General features: G+C 43.8%; 4 protein-coding genes across 5 annotated transcripts; 1 reads left to right on the forward strand and 3 right to left on the reverse strand.

The window, feature by feature from the left end:
• Positions 1–424: 424 nt before the first annotated feature.
• LOC112589668 (uncharacterized) lies at positions 425–4,429 on the reverse strand (the record flags this gene model as incomplete). The annotated part of the gene is made up of 2 exons (XM_025303850.1): positions 425–1,800; positions 2,000–4,429. Coding segments are annotated over 2 exons (3,345 nt in total), but the record flags the coding sequence as incomplete, so codon positions are not given.
• LOC112589669 (uncharacterized) lies at positions 4,427–5,305 on the reverse strand. The gene is made up of 2 exons (XM_025303851.1): positions 5,261–5,305; positions 4,427–5,008 (listed from the first exon to the last, which is right to left on the reverse strand). Exons 1-2 carry the CDS (start codon positions 5,303–5,305, stop codon positions 4,469–4,471), a joined length of 585 nt encoding a protein of 194 aa, XP_025159636.1. The 3' UTR covers positions 4,427–4,468.
• A 6,375-nt stretch (positions 5,306–11,680) lies between these two features.
• Positions 11,681–14,528, forward strand: 7B2 (Secretogranin_V domain-containing protein 7B2). Of its 2 annotated transcripts, none has more exons than XM_011141508.3 (5): positions 11,681–11,866; positions 12,377–12,478; positions 12,888–13,299; positions 13,844–14,037; positions 14,226–14,528. In XM_011141508.3, the coding sequence occupies exons 2-5, from the start codon at positions 12,377–12,379 to the stop codon at positions 14,295–14,297; spliced, it is 780 nt and encodes a 259-aa protein (XP_011139810.1). In that variant the 5' UTR covers positions 11,681–11,866; the 3' UTR covers positions 14,298–14,528. The 2 variants fall into 2 exon arrangements, with proteins under 2 accessions (XP_011139810.1, XP_025159657.1); XM_025303872.1 differs by lacking the exon at positions 11,681–11,866 and adding an exon at positions 11,931–11,954.
• Positions 14,529–15,096: 568 nt separating this feature from the next.
• Trf (TATA-box binding protein-related factor) lies at positions 15,097–17,218 on the reverse strand. The gene is made up of 5 exons (XM_011141509.3): positions 16,947–17,218; positions 16,731–16,837; positions 16,256–16,499; positions 15,964–16,162; positions 15,097–15,891 (listed from the first exon to the last, which is right to left on the reverse strand). Exons 1-5 carry the CDS (start codon positions 17,043–17,045, stop codon positions 15,815–15,817), a joined length of 726 nt encoding a protein of 241 aa, XP_011139811.1. The 5' UTR covers positions 17,046–17,218; the 3' UTR covers positions 15,097–15,814.
• Between the last annotated feature and the right edge of the window lie 2,327 nt (positions 17,219–19,545).

A 19,545-nucleotide genomic window follows, 5' to 3' on the forward strand; every position in this document is an offset into this window, starting at 1 on the left:
ATCGGGGGTAGGCACCCTTTTCGCTGGTTGCCAGGAAATATCGATCTGCCCGGCGGGACGGATGCTGCTGTTCTCAATGGTCGGTACAATACTTTATCTCCTCTTTGGCGTCAGTATGTCCTAAATAACTCGGATTTTACTATCCTACTGACCAGCGGACGCCTGCGGGAACATCGTAATCCATGAAGGAGAATTGATTTGCCGACGGGCTTATAGCGGCTCCGCCGGCTCTAACAAGCGCCGGACGGAGCACTTTTTTAACGCTCCTCGCGCGACGACAATTTGCAAGCCGATATTTATTCGCGGTCCCCGTCACATCGCGCTCTCGTTTCACCAGCATTTTTATAGATTTACTTCGTTCGGAGTTCTTGAAGAAACGAGCAGCTCACACACGCATACATACATGTATAAAGGATTTTCGCGGAATTATTTGACGTAACGTTTTTGTTTTTTTATTTAAAGTCTTATACACAATACGCTTCGTCTTTTCACGTCTCCGGGTGTGCGTGAGGTGTAAAAACGATCCTGTTGCGTAATCTGCGGCAGATTAGCCGATACGCATTTCAATTAATAATCTCCACTTAGATTCGATGCTACATGAATGAAAGGCGATGAGACAATTATTGGGACGTTAGAATAATTAAATTCTCTTCACATCGTGGAAGATATTTTCGCGTATATGTTGGTAGTTTTCGAGAAATATCCCCGTTGCCTTAAAAATGCAACCATAAAAATCGATCCCAACGAACGTTGGATTACACAGCGTGGCAACGTGAACGTCGCGAATATTATTCGCACGCGACGTGTGCGAACAATATTATTTTACAACCCCACGGTCTTGGAGTCAAACGCGACGTGAATGACGTCGCGCTGAATCAGAATCTCTCACGAGTCGCTACCGCGCGTCGCCGTCGTGCTAACTTCGTGAATATCATCCAGCCACAGCATCTTCATCAATGAACGCTTGACGTTTCTGCAGAGCTGCACGTATCGCGACAGCGTGGACTCCAAATCGTGGCACGTGTCGGTCGAAAGTGCGAACGCGCGCCTCCTGCGTAGACGATCCATCTCCGTATCCCCGTCGAGAGTCTCCCGATTTTTTCCTAAAGGAGATAGTCCGCTTGCATTTCTCGATTTCGACGCGCCATGAGAGCGTCCTCTCGCTCGGGCATCTCTGGCTTCGTTCATTCGGATGAACGACGACCACGACAGCTCTGAAAATTCACCCGCAGCGTATCCGATCGGCTTCTTCCTCCGATCGCCGCATCGTCCGGCCGGATGCTGTCTTTTTTCACTCGCTCGTCGATCCCTCTCACGCTCGCCGCCAAGTGTTGCCCTCCGTCGTTTGCTCGCGCCAGGCTCAAGATGTCTCGCGGAAACATCGTCGGCGAGGGACATCACGGCTGAACGCGAGGAAATGGCTCTACTTTTCTCGTGATTCCCGCAGTCGCGGCCATGACAGTGTTTGCTACGACTGACGAGTCCTCGCTCGTCCTCGGCGGCTCCTCGCCCAAGATGCCGTCGATCGCTGCCGTCGTCTAGTCGCCGCGCTTGCCAATCCTCGGCTGCCAGAGTCAACAAATCGTAAGACCGCGTGTAAGTGGTGTCGATCGAGCTGAAGCTCGACAAGACCTCGCTGCCGCCGGCCAATCTGCGGTCGCGCAGCTTCATTCCTCCCTCGCTCCTTTCTTTCCCGCGATTCCTGCGCCGCGGCAGCGTCACGTCCGAGGACTCGACGCGTGTTGTAGTGTAGCCTCGTCCGCGACAATGGGAATTCGAGCACGGAGTCACGCAGTAACCCTGCAGAAAAATCGATAAAAACAAATTACCGGCTCACACACGACTCACTCGAAGACTGAAGCAAAGAGAGATTCCCAGTCTGGAAAATTGAATTGTTACTTTCGCGAGAGCGGGATCTTCGCCGCATCAATTTTATCCACTTTACCAAGTCGCTTCGACCTCGATCAACTCTCCCACATTCCCTCCCTGCGAAATATACCTGCCCGACGTATCTCTCAGCCGTCGTGCGTCCCGCGATATCTCCACCTGTCTCGCCCTGTTCGCAGCCGCGAAACGTCCTAGTCGTCCTGACTCGCTGGCGCTCGAGGAGCTCCCCCTCGGCCAGCTTGCCGCGAATCAGACTCTTCATCCAGCGGACGGACCTGCCGACGGATTCGCGGAGGCGATCCGTCGCGAATGCCGGTCGCCCGTCGCGGGCTTCGCGAGGCGTCGCCCGGTACCTGATGGTCGTGACGGAGGTGACGTTGCGAACACCGTTCGACGAGCTCGCGCGTACGTAGCGCAGACGGAGCTTCCTCGACTCGCGAGATCTCCCGGATGCGTCCCGCCACGCCTCGCTCGTCGCGGGCGAACGGAAGCTGTGCGACGTGTCGGAAGCCAAGCTCGCGAAGCAGTCGCCCGCGCGAGGATCTGCCCGCGTCTCGGCGCGGGGATGCCTCGGGTGTGCGTTCGATCGAAGCCTCGCCTTCGAGACCGCGCGTCTTTTCAGCGGTCTGCTGAAGCCGCGCTGAGTTCCACCAGGCGTGCGGCAGACCGACTCATCCATGTTGGCAGAAGCAGCGTCGCCTTCCGGCGGAGCGGGAAGATCCTTGCCGTTCGTTACCGCGCTCGATGTACTCTCGTCGCCGGCAGATGCTAGCCGGCTGCGGGGGTAACTCACGTCCACGTTGATGCCCTTCGACGACACCTTCAGTCTGGACGTCCGCACGGAAGTCGTTAACGAGTCGTTGTTCCTGGACAAGACTTTCGTCGGTCCGCGGCGGATTGCGCTTCGAGGCTGCGCCGCGTTCGGATTGTCTCGGAGGGTCTCGAGAGCGAGGCGGGTATCATCTTCCTCGGCCGTGTCGTCGACGACTGTGATGTCTATGAAGTCGTCGTAGCCGCAGCGGCAATTCGAGTCGCAGCCGATCGCAGCCACGGTCGCTGAATTCAGCGAATCGGCGTCCGCCTCGCGCGATCGCTCGTCGACCTGGACCTGGATGGCGTCGTCTGAGAACCGGTTGCAGCTTAGTTCCACCAACTGCTTGTCATGCTCGGAATTTTGCGCAAACGTGCCGACGCTGCTTGAGGTAATGCGGCTGCAGTCCGCGCTCCTCGAGTCTGATTCTTTCGACGAACACGTCCAGTCACCACGTTTGTCGAGCTCCGCGCTCCGCGATGAACTCCGGTCCGGGTCTTTGCTGAAGATACCTTCGACTTCGTCGCTTCGCAGTTTCCGCTCCGCGGAATCTTCAGACGGCAGACAGGCGCAGTCAGCGCAGCTCGCTAATTGCGCGGACTCGTCATTCTTCGCAACGGAATCGTCCGCTTCGGGAATCCGCTTCTCCTTTATGCGTCCGTTCAGCCGGCTCTCACCGCGGTCGATTACGCTCGAGTCCAAAGCTTCACCGTGCTCCTCGTTTCGCTCCTCCGGGTCGCCGCTATATGACGTCACGTGAGCCGTTTCGACGATCTTCTCGGAGGACTCCTCAGGAGAGCTGGTCGCAAGTTCACAATCACGCTCTGGAGCATTGTCATGCACTACTTTACGCTCGCTACATTTCTCATCGATGTTTCGTAGAGTTTCGTAGAGATCATTGAAACTCGCATTATCTTCACATCGTCCCGAGCGTTTTAATCCCTCGACCTCGTCCGTCGCTTTTGTAGCAGCGGAATCGCGTGAGATCGCCGTCCGCTTGTGGACGTTCTGACAAATCGGTATTCTCGCCACGAAGAGGTACTTATGGGCGCTGCCTGCGCCGTCGGTTTTTAGCTTGAAGCTGATGTAACCCGGGCGTATCTCGCAGCTGAGATACAACGTGATGAGACGCGACGTCTCGACGTTCAGTCTGCCCAAGACGTCGTTGAGGCACGAACAGACGCTGCTCACGTTGGCTTGGAATTTCCGTCTCATCAATATCAAACAGGACTCGGCCAGAGACGGCTCGGCCTCGAAAATTCGGCCGATCAGATCGTTCGGCTTGCAAGGCACAGGTAAACGACGAGTGACGACGGGTCTGGAGAGCGTCGGGCAGCCGCAGTCCTCCAGATACATCTTGCGCACGATTACCTTCAGCCTCGAAGCGCTCCGCGTCTTCTTGGACTCGCCAACGTGAGGTCTCTCGCCATGAAACTCGCATACTCGGTCGATGTTGTCGCGCTGCGATCCAGGATACACCTGGTGATTCCGATGGCCTTTCGCCCGTCGAGGAAGACGTCGATTTGAATCGAGGAGAACCTGCCGGCGTTTCCGCGTTCGGTAGTCTAACGCGGTTGGCCGAGTACTTCCGTCGTAATAAACGTCGCTCCTTGTTGATGACCCGGCGACTTTTTCACGCCCGACCGGTCTTTCCACATCGCGGCGCGTTGCGGCCACGCGTGAATTCGCGTTGCGAGCCGCCACGATGTCGGGATTCCTATTGGACAAAGTTTAGCGCAATTTTATTGTCACGTAGTTTAGTTCGACGCGTTAAATTTCGTGTGGAAAAGAACGACTCACGTACATGAAACGATCGTGACTTGCCCGGTAGAATCTCTCATTCATCGAGTTCCACACGTTCAAGCTCCTCAAGATATTGTCGTCGATCCCCAAGGCGTCCAGCTCACGACAGATCTTGCTTAGTCTGTGATGCAGAACGGTGGAGTCCAGCAAGCAGCTAATCAGATCGTCTTTCAAAGCGCAATTCGCGATACTCCCGATCACTTCTCCCATCGTACTGACGTCGTATTCGACGACTTTGTCCAGGGGATCCTTCCACGTGGCTATCGCGTCGACGAATCTCTTGAAACGCGGAAACCGCTCGGCCGATCGCGAATCCGCACTGTACACGAACTCTCGCAGCAAAGAGCGGATTCTATATTCCAGGCTGGGCACGAAAAGAGCTCGAATCTTGTCGATATAAGGGCCATATTTCTCCAAATCGAATGCTGCGTCTTGGCACGAGCGATCACATGAATTTCTCTGGAATATAGATGGGGAGACTTTATACCAGGAAGACAATTTGATTTTCTACTAGATCGAGAGGAGACGGAAGTCGCGGAATGTCGTTTATATTCAGTCGCTACGAACGCTTTTACATTCAGTCGCTTCACGTTCACGAACAGTATTGGATCATATGTGCTGAATGATATTATTGTGAAATAATTATATGAATCATGGAAAATTATTACTGTCACTGTAACTTTTTGAATAAAATACAAAAATAAATGGTTGGAGATAAATATTGCATCTGTTCAATGTCTCTTTTATTATCCATAATACCTGTCCATTTTTAAACGGCACATTCGATGATTGTTCCAGCGTCATGATGAGACGAGAGAGAGAGAGAGAGAGAGAGAGAGAGAGAGAGAGAGAGAGAGAGAGAAGGAGAGCGTGGAAGACAGAGAGACACAATTAAAATTTATTAAAATTGTGTCACGATTTTGCGCTCGTCCAACATTTCAGACATCGTTCTTCGAATAGACGTTCCAGATATTTTACAGCGTAGTACAACCTAGAAACGCACCTGTCACTACCGTTCCTAACGCTGACGCCTTGAAGATGGGTTCAATTAAAAATTCAGTCGATGCGAACGGCTGAGTGCCCCTCTGCGCGCGTCCACGCTTGCGTTTAATAAAGGTGCTATTGGCATTTTCTGTCACATAATAAACGAGATAATTTATCGTAAATACCCCAGCGGTAGCCAGCGCTCTTGTACACTGCGCAATTACCGACACTGCCAGCACAGACGCAATTATACGAGACAATTTATCGCAAAGCACTTTCAGTTAAACTACTTAACTTTGTTAAGTCCCGCCGTCACGATGCCAAAATGCGGGACTCGCCAAATATGCTAATACGCTCGCCATCAGCAGCGCGACGGTACATATAAATATATGTACATGTCCATGGAATCCCGAAAGTAGGAGAAATGACAAATAAACGAGGAGAATATCTGATGAGACGAGCTAACGGAATTAATTTATGCACGTCGTAATAATCAACGCTCGCGGCAGAGATAAATATCTTCCCAATGTCTGACGACCCTTATCGCGCTCTGCGCCACTATCATTGACCGAAAAATATTTTACTTGTTCATTATGCCTGTCCGTTCCCCCTCCCCCCCGGCATCATTTTAAAACGAAAAACCATTCGCAAAATTACATCGTCTCTCCCGACGCGACTTGAAATATCTCGATTCCTTAAAATGCGCCTTTTAGTTGCTCCCAGCCGGCTGAAGAGCCATCGATATCACGATTCCTTTGACGGCGAAGAGTAACGGCAGCTTTCTTCGTGAAAAACCGTCCTTCTGTTGTCGCGGGGAGGAGAGATGCCTATTACCTTGGCATACTCTATGTGCGCGATAAAAGGGCAATCTGTACTTTTTCGCGTCGCAACCAGTCTCCGAACAGCAATAAGTGCTAAGTGATGCCTGCGACATTCGCCGCAGCGACGTAACACGCGTGGGCGGCACCGCGCCGTGACGAGGTTGCATAAAAGCTTCCTGCAGGGGGGAGATCGGAATCGCGAGGAGACGACGAGGAGCGTGAGATGGAGAGCGAGAGCAGGAGAGAGGGAGAAAGGGAAGACCGTCCGAAAATCTGCGGTACAGTGCGCGACAGCCGTAAATCCATTCACGTAGCGACTCTCTCTCTCTCTCTCTCTCTCTCTCTCTCTCTCTCTCTCTCTCTCTCTCTCTCTCTCTCTCTCTCTCTCGCTCTCTCTCTCTCTCCGCGACGAGGATCAATACTCGCCGAGACTGAGCGTAACAACCCCACGTTGACTACTCACGCACAGCATACCGTCTATTGCCGAGGGAAGAAGCCCGCAGGTTGTCCCGATGATAGCGACAGCATCCTCGCCAGGATCGCGCGTGATCGGGTTATCCTTTGTTAATTCAGCGCGACTAATCATCCGATGCTTAACGACGCACGACGAAGCGCAATACGTGCAGCCTCGTGTTTCACAATTTCTGCTTCTGCCCCCAGGAATTTTCTTTTGCGGAACAATTGTATTTTAGATGGAAATTTGCAGTGTTGGGAAACGTGAAATATCACGCTTTTTGCAAACTGCATTTTGTGCGAAACACGAGCTGCAGCGGGGGATTCGGACGGAGTCGATGACTGAGGTAACCGGGAACGAGCGCGGAAACATCGTTTCATGGGACAGGGTAATGCGTCCGAAATTTCCCTTCCAATTGCGCGCGACATTCAGGGGCAACGACGATTCCGTCGACTCTGTAATCGTCCGCCGGCTCATTCCGCGACTTCTTTTCTTGGGAAAAGTATTTTTCGGGATTCGATCTGCTTGCTTTCCCTGTGTTGTAAGGTAAACTTAGTCCCAATGGCTGGACACGTCCCAATATCCGACCATTTTGAAAAAAAATATTTACTAATTAATTTAGCAATAATGAATGAATGAAAGTAATAATTATTGTAAAAAAACTCCAATATTTGACGATTAGTTGGGAAAAAAATACCCAATTTGATACTTTTGTGTTAAAATAAAAATTAATTAAATAAGTACGCACCTATGCATTCGGCAAAATAATGGTCAATTGTTAATAAATTCATTAAGAGATAACATCTATATTTATATTATTTCTCGTTAGCACATACTAATTTTCTAATTGCGGTCAGATACTGGGACAAATTACCGAACATTGGCCCATAACCTATTTCTACTGTTTAGTCCATGGTACATTAATGAGCTTCATTACTTGTGTAAATATTTCATTAATAATATATATATATATGTGTGTATATATATATATATATATATGTATATGTATATATATTAGAGATGTGCGAATCAAGAATTTTTATGTCGAATCGAATCGAATCGAATCTCATTTTTTAAATTCGAATTCGAATCAAATTGAATCTATGAAATTTCACTCGAATTCGAATCGAATCAAATGAAATCGAATCGAATCATTAAAAAATTTAACATGACTATTAAACATGCAAATAATGATGGAAGATTTTAATATGAAAGGGAATATTGATATTGTAATATCATCTTACAGTAAAATATATATTTAAATAATTAAAGTAATTTATAATTAAGTTATTAATTATAAGTTAAGTTAATAACAAGTTAAGGGTTCCAACATACAGGCCCAGATGGCCCGTTTTGTAACTGTACGCAAACCATAATGTATTTGATTCCTATTCGAATTATTCGGATTCGAATCATATAGGGATTCGATTCGAATTCGAATAGTTCGCACATCTCTAATATATACATTGGTTTAAATAATTTTTCTCTACTTAAGGGAATCTTAAGTTTTCGAATAAATGCAAATATTTATATCAAAACTATTCTTAATATTATATATTGTATTTTTTGTGACGACCTACGCTTAAACGTCCGGTTAGTGAGACATTTACCTTAACGACAGGTTGATCCTCTTTCATGTCTGAAAATTATCCGCAAAATTCCACGTAGGATTTCATGGAATACTTGTCGCTGGCGCTTAAATAAAGTGCGAAATAAATCAGTATCAGGGAGCGATCCGGAAATGAAAACTTTACGAAATATTGTATCCCAAGAGGATGCCCCCGGATACGTAAACAACTTCCAGCATCGATCCGTCCGCACATATTAAGCACACGAAATATCGCGTCGTTTATCATCAGGCGCGTGACAAGATTGCTCCGCGCGATTCCACTTCCGGTCTCGCTACTATCAATCGCGATACACATCACGCCCCATAGAAACACACGTCGCGATATATCATTGCGATATATCATGAAGGAAAAGGAAGAAAAAAAGGTAAAATACAACTTCGTTCCGCGGTCGCGGCTGAGCATTCTGCGAATTTACTTTACATCACGCGGACGTCGCTTGCACGCGTGTGATCCTGATTGTGCAGGAATCCGCGGCATTAGAAGTCGTCCAGGACGCGAGGACTTTTTTCTTTCGAACGGAAGATTCCGACAAGCCAGGCGGACGCGGCGCTGGAAAAGCGCCAGCAGCCCCAAGAATGTCCTGATACTCACTCTCTCGGGACACTCCAGGCCAATTGCCAGGCTGTGCTCACTGATCCTCGCATTGATAAATAATATCGAAGCGTCGAAATCTCGCAAGCTTGACGGCGAAATTTCAACAGCTCCTTGAAACGTCCGGAAGAGCGGCGGGGAGTTTCGGTAAGCAGCGGTTCTCCCGAAGACACCGCGAGGAGGGTGGTCTTAACGCAACGAGTACGCACAGTGAATCCGCGCGCGCGCGCGCAAGAGAGAGTGAGAGAGAGGGGGAGTGAGAGAGAGAGAGAGAGAGAGAAAGAGAGAGAGAGAGAGAGAGAAGAGCGGGATGAAGGCATAGCGGAAATTTGATTTTGGAAATTGAGTTGCCGGTAAGCAATGCGGGACAGTAACTAATGGACGTTTATATGCAACCGTAACGAGAGAAGGGGAGAATCTTTTGATCTTTCCAGCGACCGACCCTGCTCGTCGCTACGCTTTGTATTTTAACCCTCCGAATTTGATACGCTTAATGAAAGCGTCGGTTTGACAAACAGCCGCTGCTGTACCTGTCTACAAGGCGTTTGTGAAAATCGAGATTTTTATCCCCCTCGATTTCGCAAAATGTAAAATATTTTTCAGCTGCAGAAACGAGATGCGTGCTTGCGCATATGTAATTTCCGATGGAATTTAATCCCTCTGCAGGGTCTGTCTTTCGACTTATCTGCATCGTCGTGTCGTCCAGCATTTCTTTTGTGATCATCCTCCATGATGCTTATTTAAATATACAGATTTTTACAATTTCTCGTTTCGAGATTCTTCCGCGATGTCTCGCGAAGGAGGAAGTTTCGCTGCATATTGCCAACAACGATTCTTCATGTCAACCTGTAGCGATATTAGTACACGATTAATATGAGGGGCTATAAAAATGGCATACAATGTACGTAGTAGTGGAAACAGGATCGTTCACTTTGCGGGAAAGGGAGGGGGTATCGTCTCTTGCAGGAAGAAATTACATTAACTCGCATTTCGTGCTCGCGAGACAAAGTGACCTCGTACTTTGGATGCTTTATCGTCGCGGTAGGACTTCGAGATATATACGCGCCGGCTTTTATATCGGATTATCCAAACGACGTGTGTCCCACACACAAATCATATTTGCTCGTAAGCGTCGCTTACGAGCGCGATTCAGACACGTGAATGGCCAACACGTTTCGTTAACTAGAATAATCGAAGGATTCCGCGTCGAGAAAGGGACGTAACAAATCAAATTTCTGAATTTCTGAACATGAGGTCAAGAGAGAAGTCTATAATCGACTATAATCGACTCTGAATCAACTGCAAGCGCGTGCTTTTCTTCAATGGACATTCGCGGTGAAAATACATCGGAGCGACAGCTAGGTGTCTCTCCATTTTACAACGCCTAAACGTGAAAAAGCTACGTTATCGAGTAACACCGACCTAAAAATTGCCAGTCAGTCAATATTCGACCTCGACGACCGAATATTTAGCTTCTTCAGCAACTTCTCTCAACAGATGCATTTGAGTCGTCCTCGAATGCGTCCGTCATCTTCGGGGAGTAATGCGGTTCCGTGTTCATACGACTAGGTGCCGGTTGTTCCAACTTCTTGGTACGTTAACTGATAATTAAATCATATGTTTATCTTTGTTTTTCCTTCAGTTTCCTTCAGACCAGCGTTGTTCAACCGGTGTGCCGTGAGAGGATTTAAGGTGTGCTGCGAAAATTTTCAAAGATCATTAGTTAAATTATTTTCGAAAGCAGTTCAAAGCACAGTAAGCATATACATCAAAATTAAAACCTCTTTAAATTGATTATATGAATATATCATTGTTATAATAAATAAACACCGGCTTATTTCTGAAGTGGGATGTAGCCTTTATTACAAATTCTAATAAGTTGTTTTGTTTTATTTTTGGTGCATTTATTTATTGGTGCATTGTTTGTGTTAATAAATAAATCAAAAAGGATATGTTCTTTTTTATACTCTTTATTTGATCATCATAATTTAAGTGTGCCGCGGAAGTTTAACTATAATAAGTTTAAGTGTGCCATGAGTTGAAAAAGGTTGAAGAACACTGGTTTACGTATGTAGATAAAGACAGACATATGATTGAACTATCAGTTAACTTACCAAGAAGTTGGAGCAACCAGCCCCAAGAGGTCGGAACAACTGATCCTTGGTAAGTTAACCGACAGTTAAATCATACGTCTGTCTTTGTCTAAGTTGAAGGAAAAACAAAGACAAACATAATGATTTAACTATCCGTTAACTTACCAAGAAGTTAAAACAACCGGCTCTAATAAGAGGTACGTTCCGGCGCAACCAAGGTATATTATACTTGCGGCAAGACAAATATACCATCTCCGATCTCTCGCTAAATGCCTTCTATATTCAGCGCTAAGAGAGAGAGAGAGAAAGAGAGAGAGAGAGAGAGAGAAAGAGAGAGAGAGAGAGAGTCTTCATTGTCGACCACGTGACGCACATTGGTCACGGCAGTCGAGTGACCTTTGGCAGCGACTCGCTCGATTTTATACGGAATGTGGGTTGGAGGAGCAGTCGTAGGAGGATGTAGGAGCGCGTGGTCGTGAGCGGGCAACCCTCGTGAACGAGGGGAGAACGACGACGACGACGTAACTCGACGAATCAATACTCTGGTACTCGGCGAGACCGCGAAGGGCGCTCGTTGCGTTGCCGGAGGCGATGACGGCGACGGCGACGGCGACGGCGAACGGCGGCGACGGCAGCGGAGGCGGCAGCGACGAAGAACGCATGTGTGCGTGAAGCTGACGCGAAAACCGGTGCGCCGTGCGTCTCGAGCATCTTCTGCTCGAGGTGTGTGTCGACCAGGTCGTATCGTCGGTTCTTCCATCGCAAGCCAGCCGGTCGTCGTCGCGCGCGCGGTGAGTTGATTGCCGCGTCCTGCGGATGAAGGAAAAAGCCGGACGAGCGGGGTCGGCCGTCCTCCGCGCTGCTTCGAGGATGGCGTAGGTGTGCGCGAGTTAAAGCACGTAATCGAGCGTGTAATTCGTGGCTCTTGAGTGCATCCTCGTTTGCGATTCATGAGTCTTCGCGAGCGAATCGAGTCGCGATGCGAGTCGTACGCGTCTCGGCGAAGGGAAATTCGCGCGAGACGCTCCGTTCGCGATTCCGCGCGAGAAGCGTCGCCGTGGCGATACTTGAGACGATCGTTACGATCGTCTCAAGTCTCAAGTATACGATCGTTACGAGCAGGCAGGTTTATGTATCCCTGATTTTCTTTTTCTTTTTTTTCTTGATGAAACATAACGGTAGAGTTTTCTCGTTTCACAAGAAGGGTGGTTTCCGAACAGCCGGTCTATTAAGTCGTCTAGAATAAGTGAAGGGTAATGAGGCGCTCGAAATGAAGGGGATGTTTTTGCATTGTTTTGCAGATGTGCACATCCGCTACCATGCTGTACTGCATTCTACTTCTCTCGATCGCCGTTGCTACACAAGCGAACATCTATTTACCGTCGGTCAACGTAATTGCGAAGGTATGCGAGTTACGGAATGTTAAAAGGCCCTGTTAAAAGGAGATGAATTGTCGAAAGGAGATCGAGAGGAATCGTTCCTGCGAAATCGGCCGTCTGTATCTGGAGAAGTGCTTGCATCCCTCTTTCCCATCCTCTTGTCATATTCCAACATATGGACACGCCGCACATCTAGTGCATAGTGTAAATCGATGTTGAATTAGACGTAGGAAAATTGACACACGAGATACTTTGACTGTAAGAGAACCCATTTTCTTCTTCTTTTTTGTTCGATCGATTGGACTGAATAGATGTGAACAAATAGAAGTGAGAATCGCAGAGCCGCATTCTGCGGGATCTGCGGATAACATTGAACGTGCCGATGCATAAGAGAGTTCCTGGCGATTCTCCGTCATTCATCCATTTCTTGCAGAACCCATGCGGTCTGTTCGGATGTAATTCCCGGAGGAATTACATGCTGACCGATTTCATGCGCGAGATGATCGACTCGATCAGCAGCAAGCAGCTCGGAAACGAACTCGCGGACGCGCCGGATCCGTATTTTATGGAATACCCGGAAAAAGCGAAGGAACTGCCGTTAGAGTTGCCGGCCGATTACGACGCCATAGATACGCTGAATCCGAACCCGAGCATACGAGACCAGGAGTATCTGCAGCACAGCACGCTGTGGAGCCATCAGCATATCAACAACAACAACAACAATAAGGGAAACGGCAGGCACAGGATTCAGTCGGCCGGCATAAAGGGGATCAAGGACGAGAAGACGGAGAATCCTTTGCCGGCTTATTGCACCCCACCGAACCCTTGTCCGATCGGATACACGAGTGAGTAAATCGAGTTCGGCCGGAATTCGTTCGGATCGATACGACCGGAGACCGTTTTAATTGTTTTGCCATACATCATGGGTTGCGTTACACGCCTCGAATCGACTTTGTATCGATACAATATAATATTTGCCTTCGTCGATTATTTCGTTTCGACGTGCGAAGAATTCCAGAACAACGGCAACGTCTCGACAGAGCCGTTTTGAAGCTTTAAAAATTAATTTTTATCTTGTATCAGGAAATATTATTTTACATCTCAGGAAATATATATAGCGTGCATGAGAAAATAAAATAATTGAATAATATAATATATATATATATATTATATATTATAATATTATGATTAATATTATAATAATAATATAATAATAACAATAATAATATATAGTACGATATATACCGAATATATATATATATATTACAAAATAAATATATACACTATATATATATATATCTTTTCAATATATAATATATATTGGAAAGATATATGTAGTATGCATGAGAAATATAACTCAACGGCAATTTCTTATCAACACTTTCACAGGTAAGAACAATTGTCTCACAAACTTCGAGAACACGGCGACTTTTAGTCGTGATTACCAAAGCGCGCAGGACTGCATGTGCGACACGGAACACATGTTGGAATGCTCGGGCGACTCCGGAAGCAACAACAACAACAACTTGTCAAACATGCAAATCTCGAATCCCGACTTTGATCAAATCGTCGAGCAGTTTCAGGTAACCGTAGTACGCTTCGTCGTGCGTTAATCTCCGAACGACCTGAAAGAAAGTGTTCGATTCTGTAAGCGTTGAGAAAATAAATCTACTTATAAATAAATCTACTTTCTCCTGCGTTATTTGGAAGAAGAACTCTTGATTCGATTTGATTATTCAAATTATTAGATTAAAGTATAATATTGTTTCAGGAAGAAAACCCATTCTTCCAAGGGGAAAAATTGCCGATAGCCGCGAAGAAAGGCATACACGTGATCGACTAAAGATTGCGAAAGTGAAGACTCGAAAAAGGGGAATGCAAAAATATACATACATATATGCATACATACATGTACACACACATCACCAGATGTAATTCTTACATGTTTCATCAATTAAAGCTCCAGGGATATACATATACACACGCGTATATGCCGATTGTGCAAAGCGGGGCTTTTGTTTCGGTACCGACGACGTGTAATTAGTTAACGCGTTCAGATAATTAATAAATATAAGACACACGCATTTACGCAGCGTTAAAGCGTCGAACATTGCAAAAAACGTCGTACGATTTCCAAGTCTAACGATGCACCGAACAAAGTTCTTAAATGGACCATGACTGTTAATCAGCAGCTGTATTAATGTCTATACACTTTCCTCATAGAGATGTTAATAGAAATTTTGTCAGAAACATATAATTATATATAAATGTTTACACTTTAACCGTTATAAAAATTGTACGCAACAGTTACGGATTATTCAGTTTGCGAAACAAGAGCAAGTAACTTTTGGTACGTATCGGTGTTCCTTCGACTCGATGAGATGTGCAGAATGTTCGTGAAGTTCGCCGGGGCCAAAACTTCTCGGAGTACTTCGTCGCGATATTCCTGCGCGTCAGCATTCTGTACTTAACGGTGATTAAATACTCCGTTAAATTTCAACATATACCGATGTAAATTGAAATTTTTCAGAAATACAAAGGAAAGAGCTACGCAAATACCATACATCATACATACATACATGTACACACACATCACTAGATGTAATTCTTACATGTTTCATCAATTAAAGCTCCAGAGTGTGTATATACATATATACATACGCGCTACCGTTGACGTTGATACCGACATGTATACATTCCAAATAATTCCAACATAGCAATGTACTGTGTAAAAACTGTTCACACAACATACATTATCGATTGTTTATCAATTGTATTTTATTTTGATATAGTATATTGATATTGATGTTTATTTTCACTGTGTAAAGTCTCTGAAATATATATTTTAACAATAAACTAAATAGTACATGGTGTCCTTATTATTCATATCACTTTTCCAATATTTAATGCTAAAAATTTATTTTATGTAAATTACCCTTCGCTATAAAAGAACGATTATTTTAGCTTCCCTGATCTACAATCTTAATTACATCTTAGTTGTAATTTGTTTTAAATATGCAAAAATGTATGGTGTATTTTATAACAATATGTACAATTTGCAGCTTTAAAATCTTAAAGAAGTATTTCATAATGTGATTAAATATTACATAACATAAGAAAAACCATAATTGTAAACTTAATAAATAAAATATTAAGAATATTTCCTTATCATAGTCTTATTACGAAAAATGTACAAATGTATAAAATGCTAACTTGATTCATTTTAAGCAGATGTATACATCTAGGATTATCAGGTAACTGGAAATGCAGAGTTTATTCTCCTTTTTAATAGTAATTTTTATATTCTTTTATGTTATTCTGCTCATTCTATTTGTTTTGTATATTTATGAGCAGATAATATTACTGCTTTCTAAAACTCTTCAGTATCGGATATATGTGATACAATGCTTCATGCAAATCTTCCCTTTTTTTTGCTCCTATAAAAGCATGGAATGTATATTTATTATAGTATCTGCAAAATATTATTTTTCATCATACTTCAATCATACCTGTTATTACAACTTTGCCATTCACAAATATCAATAATACTACTCTAGGCTTCAACATCCTATATGTCAGACCTGGATATAATTCTGGCTCGTAACTAGAGAATTGACCATGCATCTGATTTAGACTTTCCAACTTGATTGGAAATTTCAAATCACAAGTTGCAACGATGTTTTGTACCGTAAAAGAAGTGAATCTCACCTGCAATAATAATAATAAAATATTATATTGTTTGTTAGTAAACCTAAATCTAGATACCCTATAACTGTAGAAAGCAAGTGCAATGTCACTTACAGGAAATCCAAGCTTTTGAATTATCCTAGCAAATTTTTTGGCTGCAAGCAATGATTCATCTTCACTTCTTGCACCGGTACATACTAATTTGCCTGAACGAAAAATTAAAGCAGTTGCTCTAGGATTTTGTATCCTCATAACTAATCCAGTAAATCTAGCTGGGTTATATTCAGAATTCCTTGTCCTTACATTTATATACATAAGCTTTAATTCCGTTTGTAAGTCGATTGTGGATACTACGTTTCTGCAAAACCAATATCTATATTAGCAAATATCCAATGTTACAATTATGTTAGTAAATATCCATACTAACAACTAAATATTATACACAGATCAGTATAATGACCGTGACATAGTTATATTCTAATAAAGGGCATAATATATGTTATGAAAAAGCTCTAAAATCGTATGCTTACCTGTGTGCGTACTAAAAATAAACGAGAACACAGATATTATTTATATTGTACAAACTTACTGTAGACACGGTTCTAGAACTTCATTCGTGCTGTGAACCGGTGTCATAGGGCTCATCATCGATTGCGGGTTAACATTTTGCGATGTGCTGGGCCTCGGTACATTGGTCTACGAATAAAATTCACACATATTCGTGACCGCATATTAATATGCCTTGAAAATAAATTTATACAAATGGAGATTCTTATAATACTTGTCAACATATTTTATAACTTACCGATAACGGAGGCGCCATAGATCCATCTTCGTTCGCATTTTTTGCAGGATTATTGAGCAATTTCTTTAACTCATTATCCTCGTGTACAACCGGTGTCATTTCGAATGTAAGCGGTTTTTAACCAGCATTGAAATCACATGGCCCCTCATAGCACTACTACTACCATGAAGTCACATGAAGTAATATTCTCAAAGAGAAGCTTGAAAATGGCTTTTTCTTCTTTCAACTTTGGGCCCGAGATTTCAATCTCTCTGTCCACTTCAAGTTAATAGTTAATATAATACTTTAGGTGACGCAGCCAACCTTGCGTACAAAACTTTCCAGAAGGAGGAAAGCCTGGGTATTACTAGAAAAAACTATATCAGCAATTCTCTCAGCAGGGCCGACACCCGCTTTGTGCAGTTCTTTTATTAGCCAATAAGATTCCTTCAAATTTCGGCAACATTCAAAAAATATATGATCAATGGTTTGGATATAATTGTCAAACGGACACAATGGAGAGTCCGCTATGCCTTCATCGAATAAATGAGCATTAACAGCCACGTGATGCGTTCGAAGTCTTCCTATAAGGGTCAGTGTGCCTTGATAAATAATTATAATCCCTGAATCACGTATTTCCGAGTTTCATTCTGACTCTGTTAAAATAACGGTGGCCCTTCATCAATGCAGACATCTTCAAAAATTTGAACGATCCCTCCTTAATTTATGAACTTATCAACTAAAACAAGCTGAAATAGGGATAAATCTGTTGATGAGGTTCACTAGGAGATTTTCTTAAAGCCGCTTTCTTAGTCAGTGCATCAGTTCTTTCATTGCCCACGATATCACAATGACTTGGGATCCAGAGCAATTTCACAACCGTATCATTACGGTGGAGCTGATACAAAATATCCTTTATTAAAATGATCCATGGATGCGTATATTTCGAATCTGAGACTTTTAAAATTGATGAGACCGCGCTTCTGGAATCCGTGGCAATTATAGCTTTATTGATATTATGCTCATCGATGATTCTGAGAGCGTGTAACAAGGCCGTGAGTTCAGCCTCAAAGATAGAAATTAAGCTAGAAAGACTGAATCTCTTTTCGATCAGAGGGTTAAAAGACAACACGGCACAACCTGTTTCACCGGAGCCAAGTTTGCTACCGTCCGTATATAAGATTGTATGTTCATGACATCCATGATTTTTCAAATATGATTGAAAGAGGTGTTCCGCAGAGGGTGATATGAAAATAGTGGAAGCAATGATGAAAGCAGAGGAAATATTATCTTTATTGCATTTAATCTGAAAATTGAAATCCGAACAAAAGTCTCCCTCCGGCTGAAAACTTCCAACTTCCAGGGAAAAATCCAAAGAATTAGGTAAAGAAGTATGGTACAGATTAGCCCCGAATTGCTCTCATAAGCTCATGAGAGTGGACAAAAAAGATTTTCCATACCATGAAATCTCCTCCTGCCAGTATCTGCCAGAAACGGAGTTTAAAGCAAGTTATGGAACTGGGCCTTAAGGCTCTTGAAAGTGGCCATGATAATGATTATTCCTGTAACTAGAAAGTAGCCGTGGCGACGATTTTCCTGTGACGCGCTATTTTGAAGCGCCTCTATGTCCATTTTATGGATAAAAACTGCGTAGCCAATGTCTATTAATTTTCTCAGAGGGTAAAAGATAATGTTCACACTTTTAAAGCAGAACCACAATCTTGTAGTTCTATTTTATATTATTATTAATATACCTTGTTTCACTATCAGCTTCTTCACCATAAAATTCATTCTCTTGTATGTTTTATATTATACACATTTATTTATTTCGCTTTTAAATTAATATTATTGAATTAATTATTATAACTTTTTCTTACATATTTTTAATGTATCTGAAATCATAGAAAGTAATGAAACACCTATTTCTTAAAATTTAGTGATGTATAGAAACATTTACTAAATATTATTACTGACGAGGTAATATTAAAGACTGTCGGCCCTAAATAAATTTTTATATCGGCCAAAGAGGCTCCGAGAGGCCCGGAGGTAATTAAAGAGAGATGATTATACCGAATATTTTAGCGATACTGAAGATAACAGGAATATTTATCTCATACTATATCGCGATTACCATCGCGATACAGATTACTAGCAATATAAAAATATCGTATAAATATATCATTACTATAATAAATATCTGAAAAAATTGTTTACTTTTTTGGAACATGGAGCACTGAGTTTCGAATACCTCCAGTGGTCCAGTTCCAGTGGTAAGAAGAAGGAAAGGTGTCATTTTCTTCGTCTCGTCGAGCACAACTGAATGCTATTCTAAAAGTTCACAAAAAGTGCCTAGTTTAGATTTTTATTTTTATATACCCATGAAATTTATGAAAATCTAAACCAGACATTTTGTATGAACTTTTAAAATAGCATTCAGTTGTGCTCGACGAGACGAAAAAAATTACATCTCTCCTGACTTTTTACGACCACCGGAAGTATTCGAAACTTAGTGCTCCATGTTCGGAAAAAAGTAAACAATTTTTTCAGGTACCTATTATAGTAACGATATATTTATACGATATTTTTATATCACTAGTAATCTGTATCGCGATGGTAATCG

The sequence above is a fragment of the Harpegnathos saltator genome, unplaced genomic scaffold (genome assembly GCF_003227715.2).
Source record: "Harpegnathos saltator strain DR-91 unplaced genomic scaffold, Hsal_v8.6 scaffold58, whole genome shotgun sequence".
In the NCBI taxonomy this organism is placed as follows: Eukaryota; Metazoa; Arthropoda; class Insecta; order Hymenoptera; family Formicidae; genus Harpegnathos; species Harpegnathos saltator.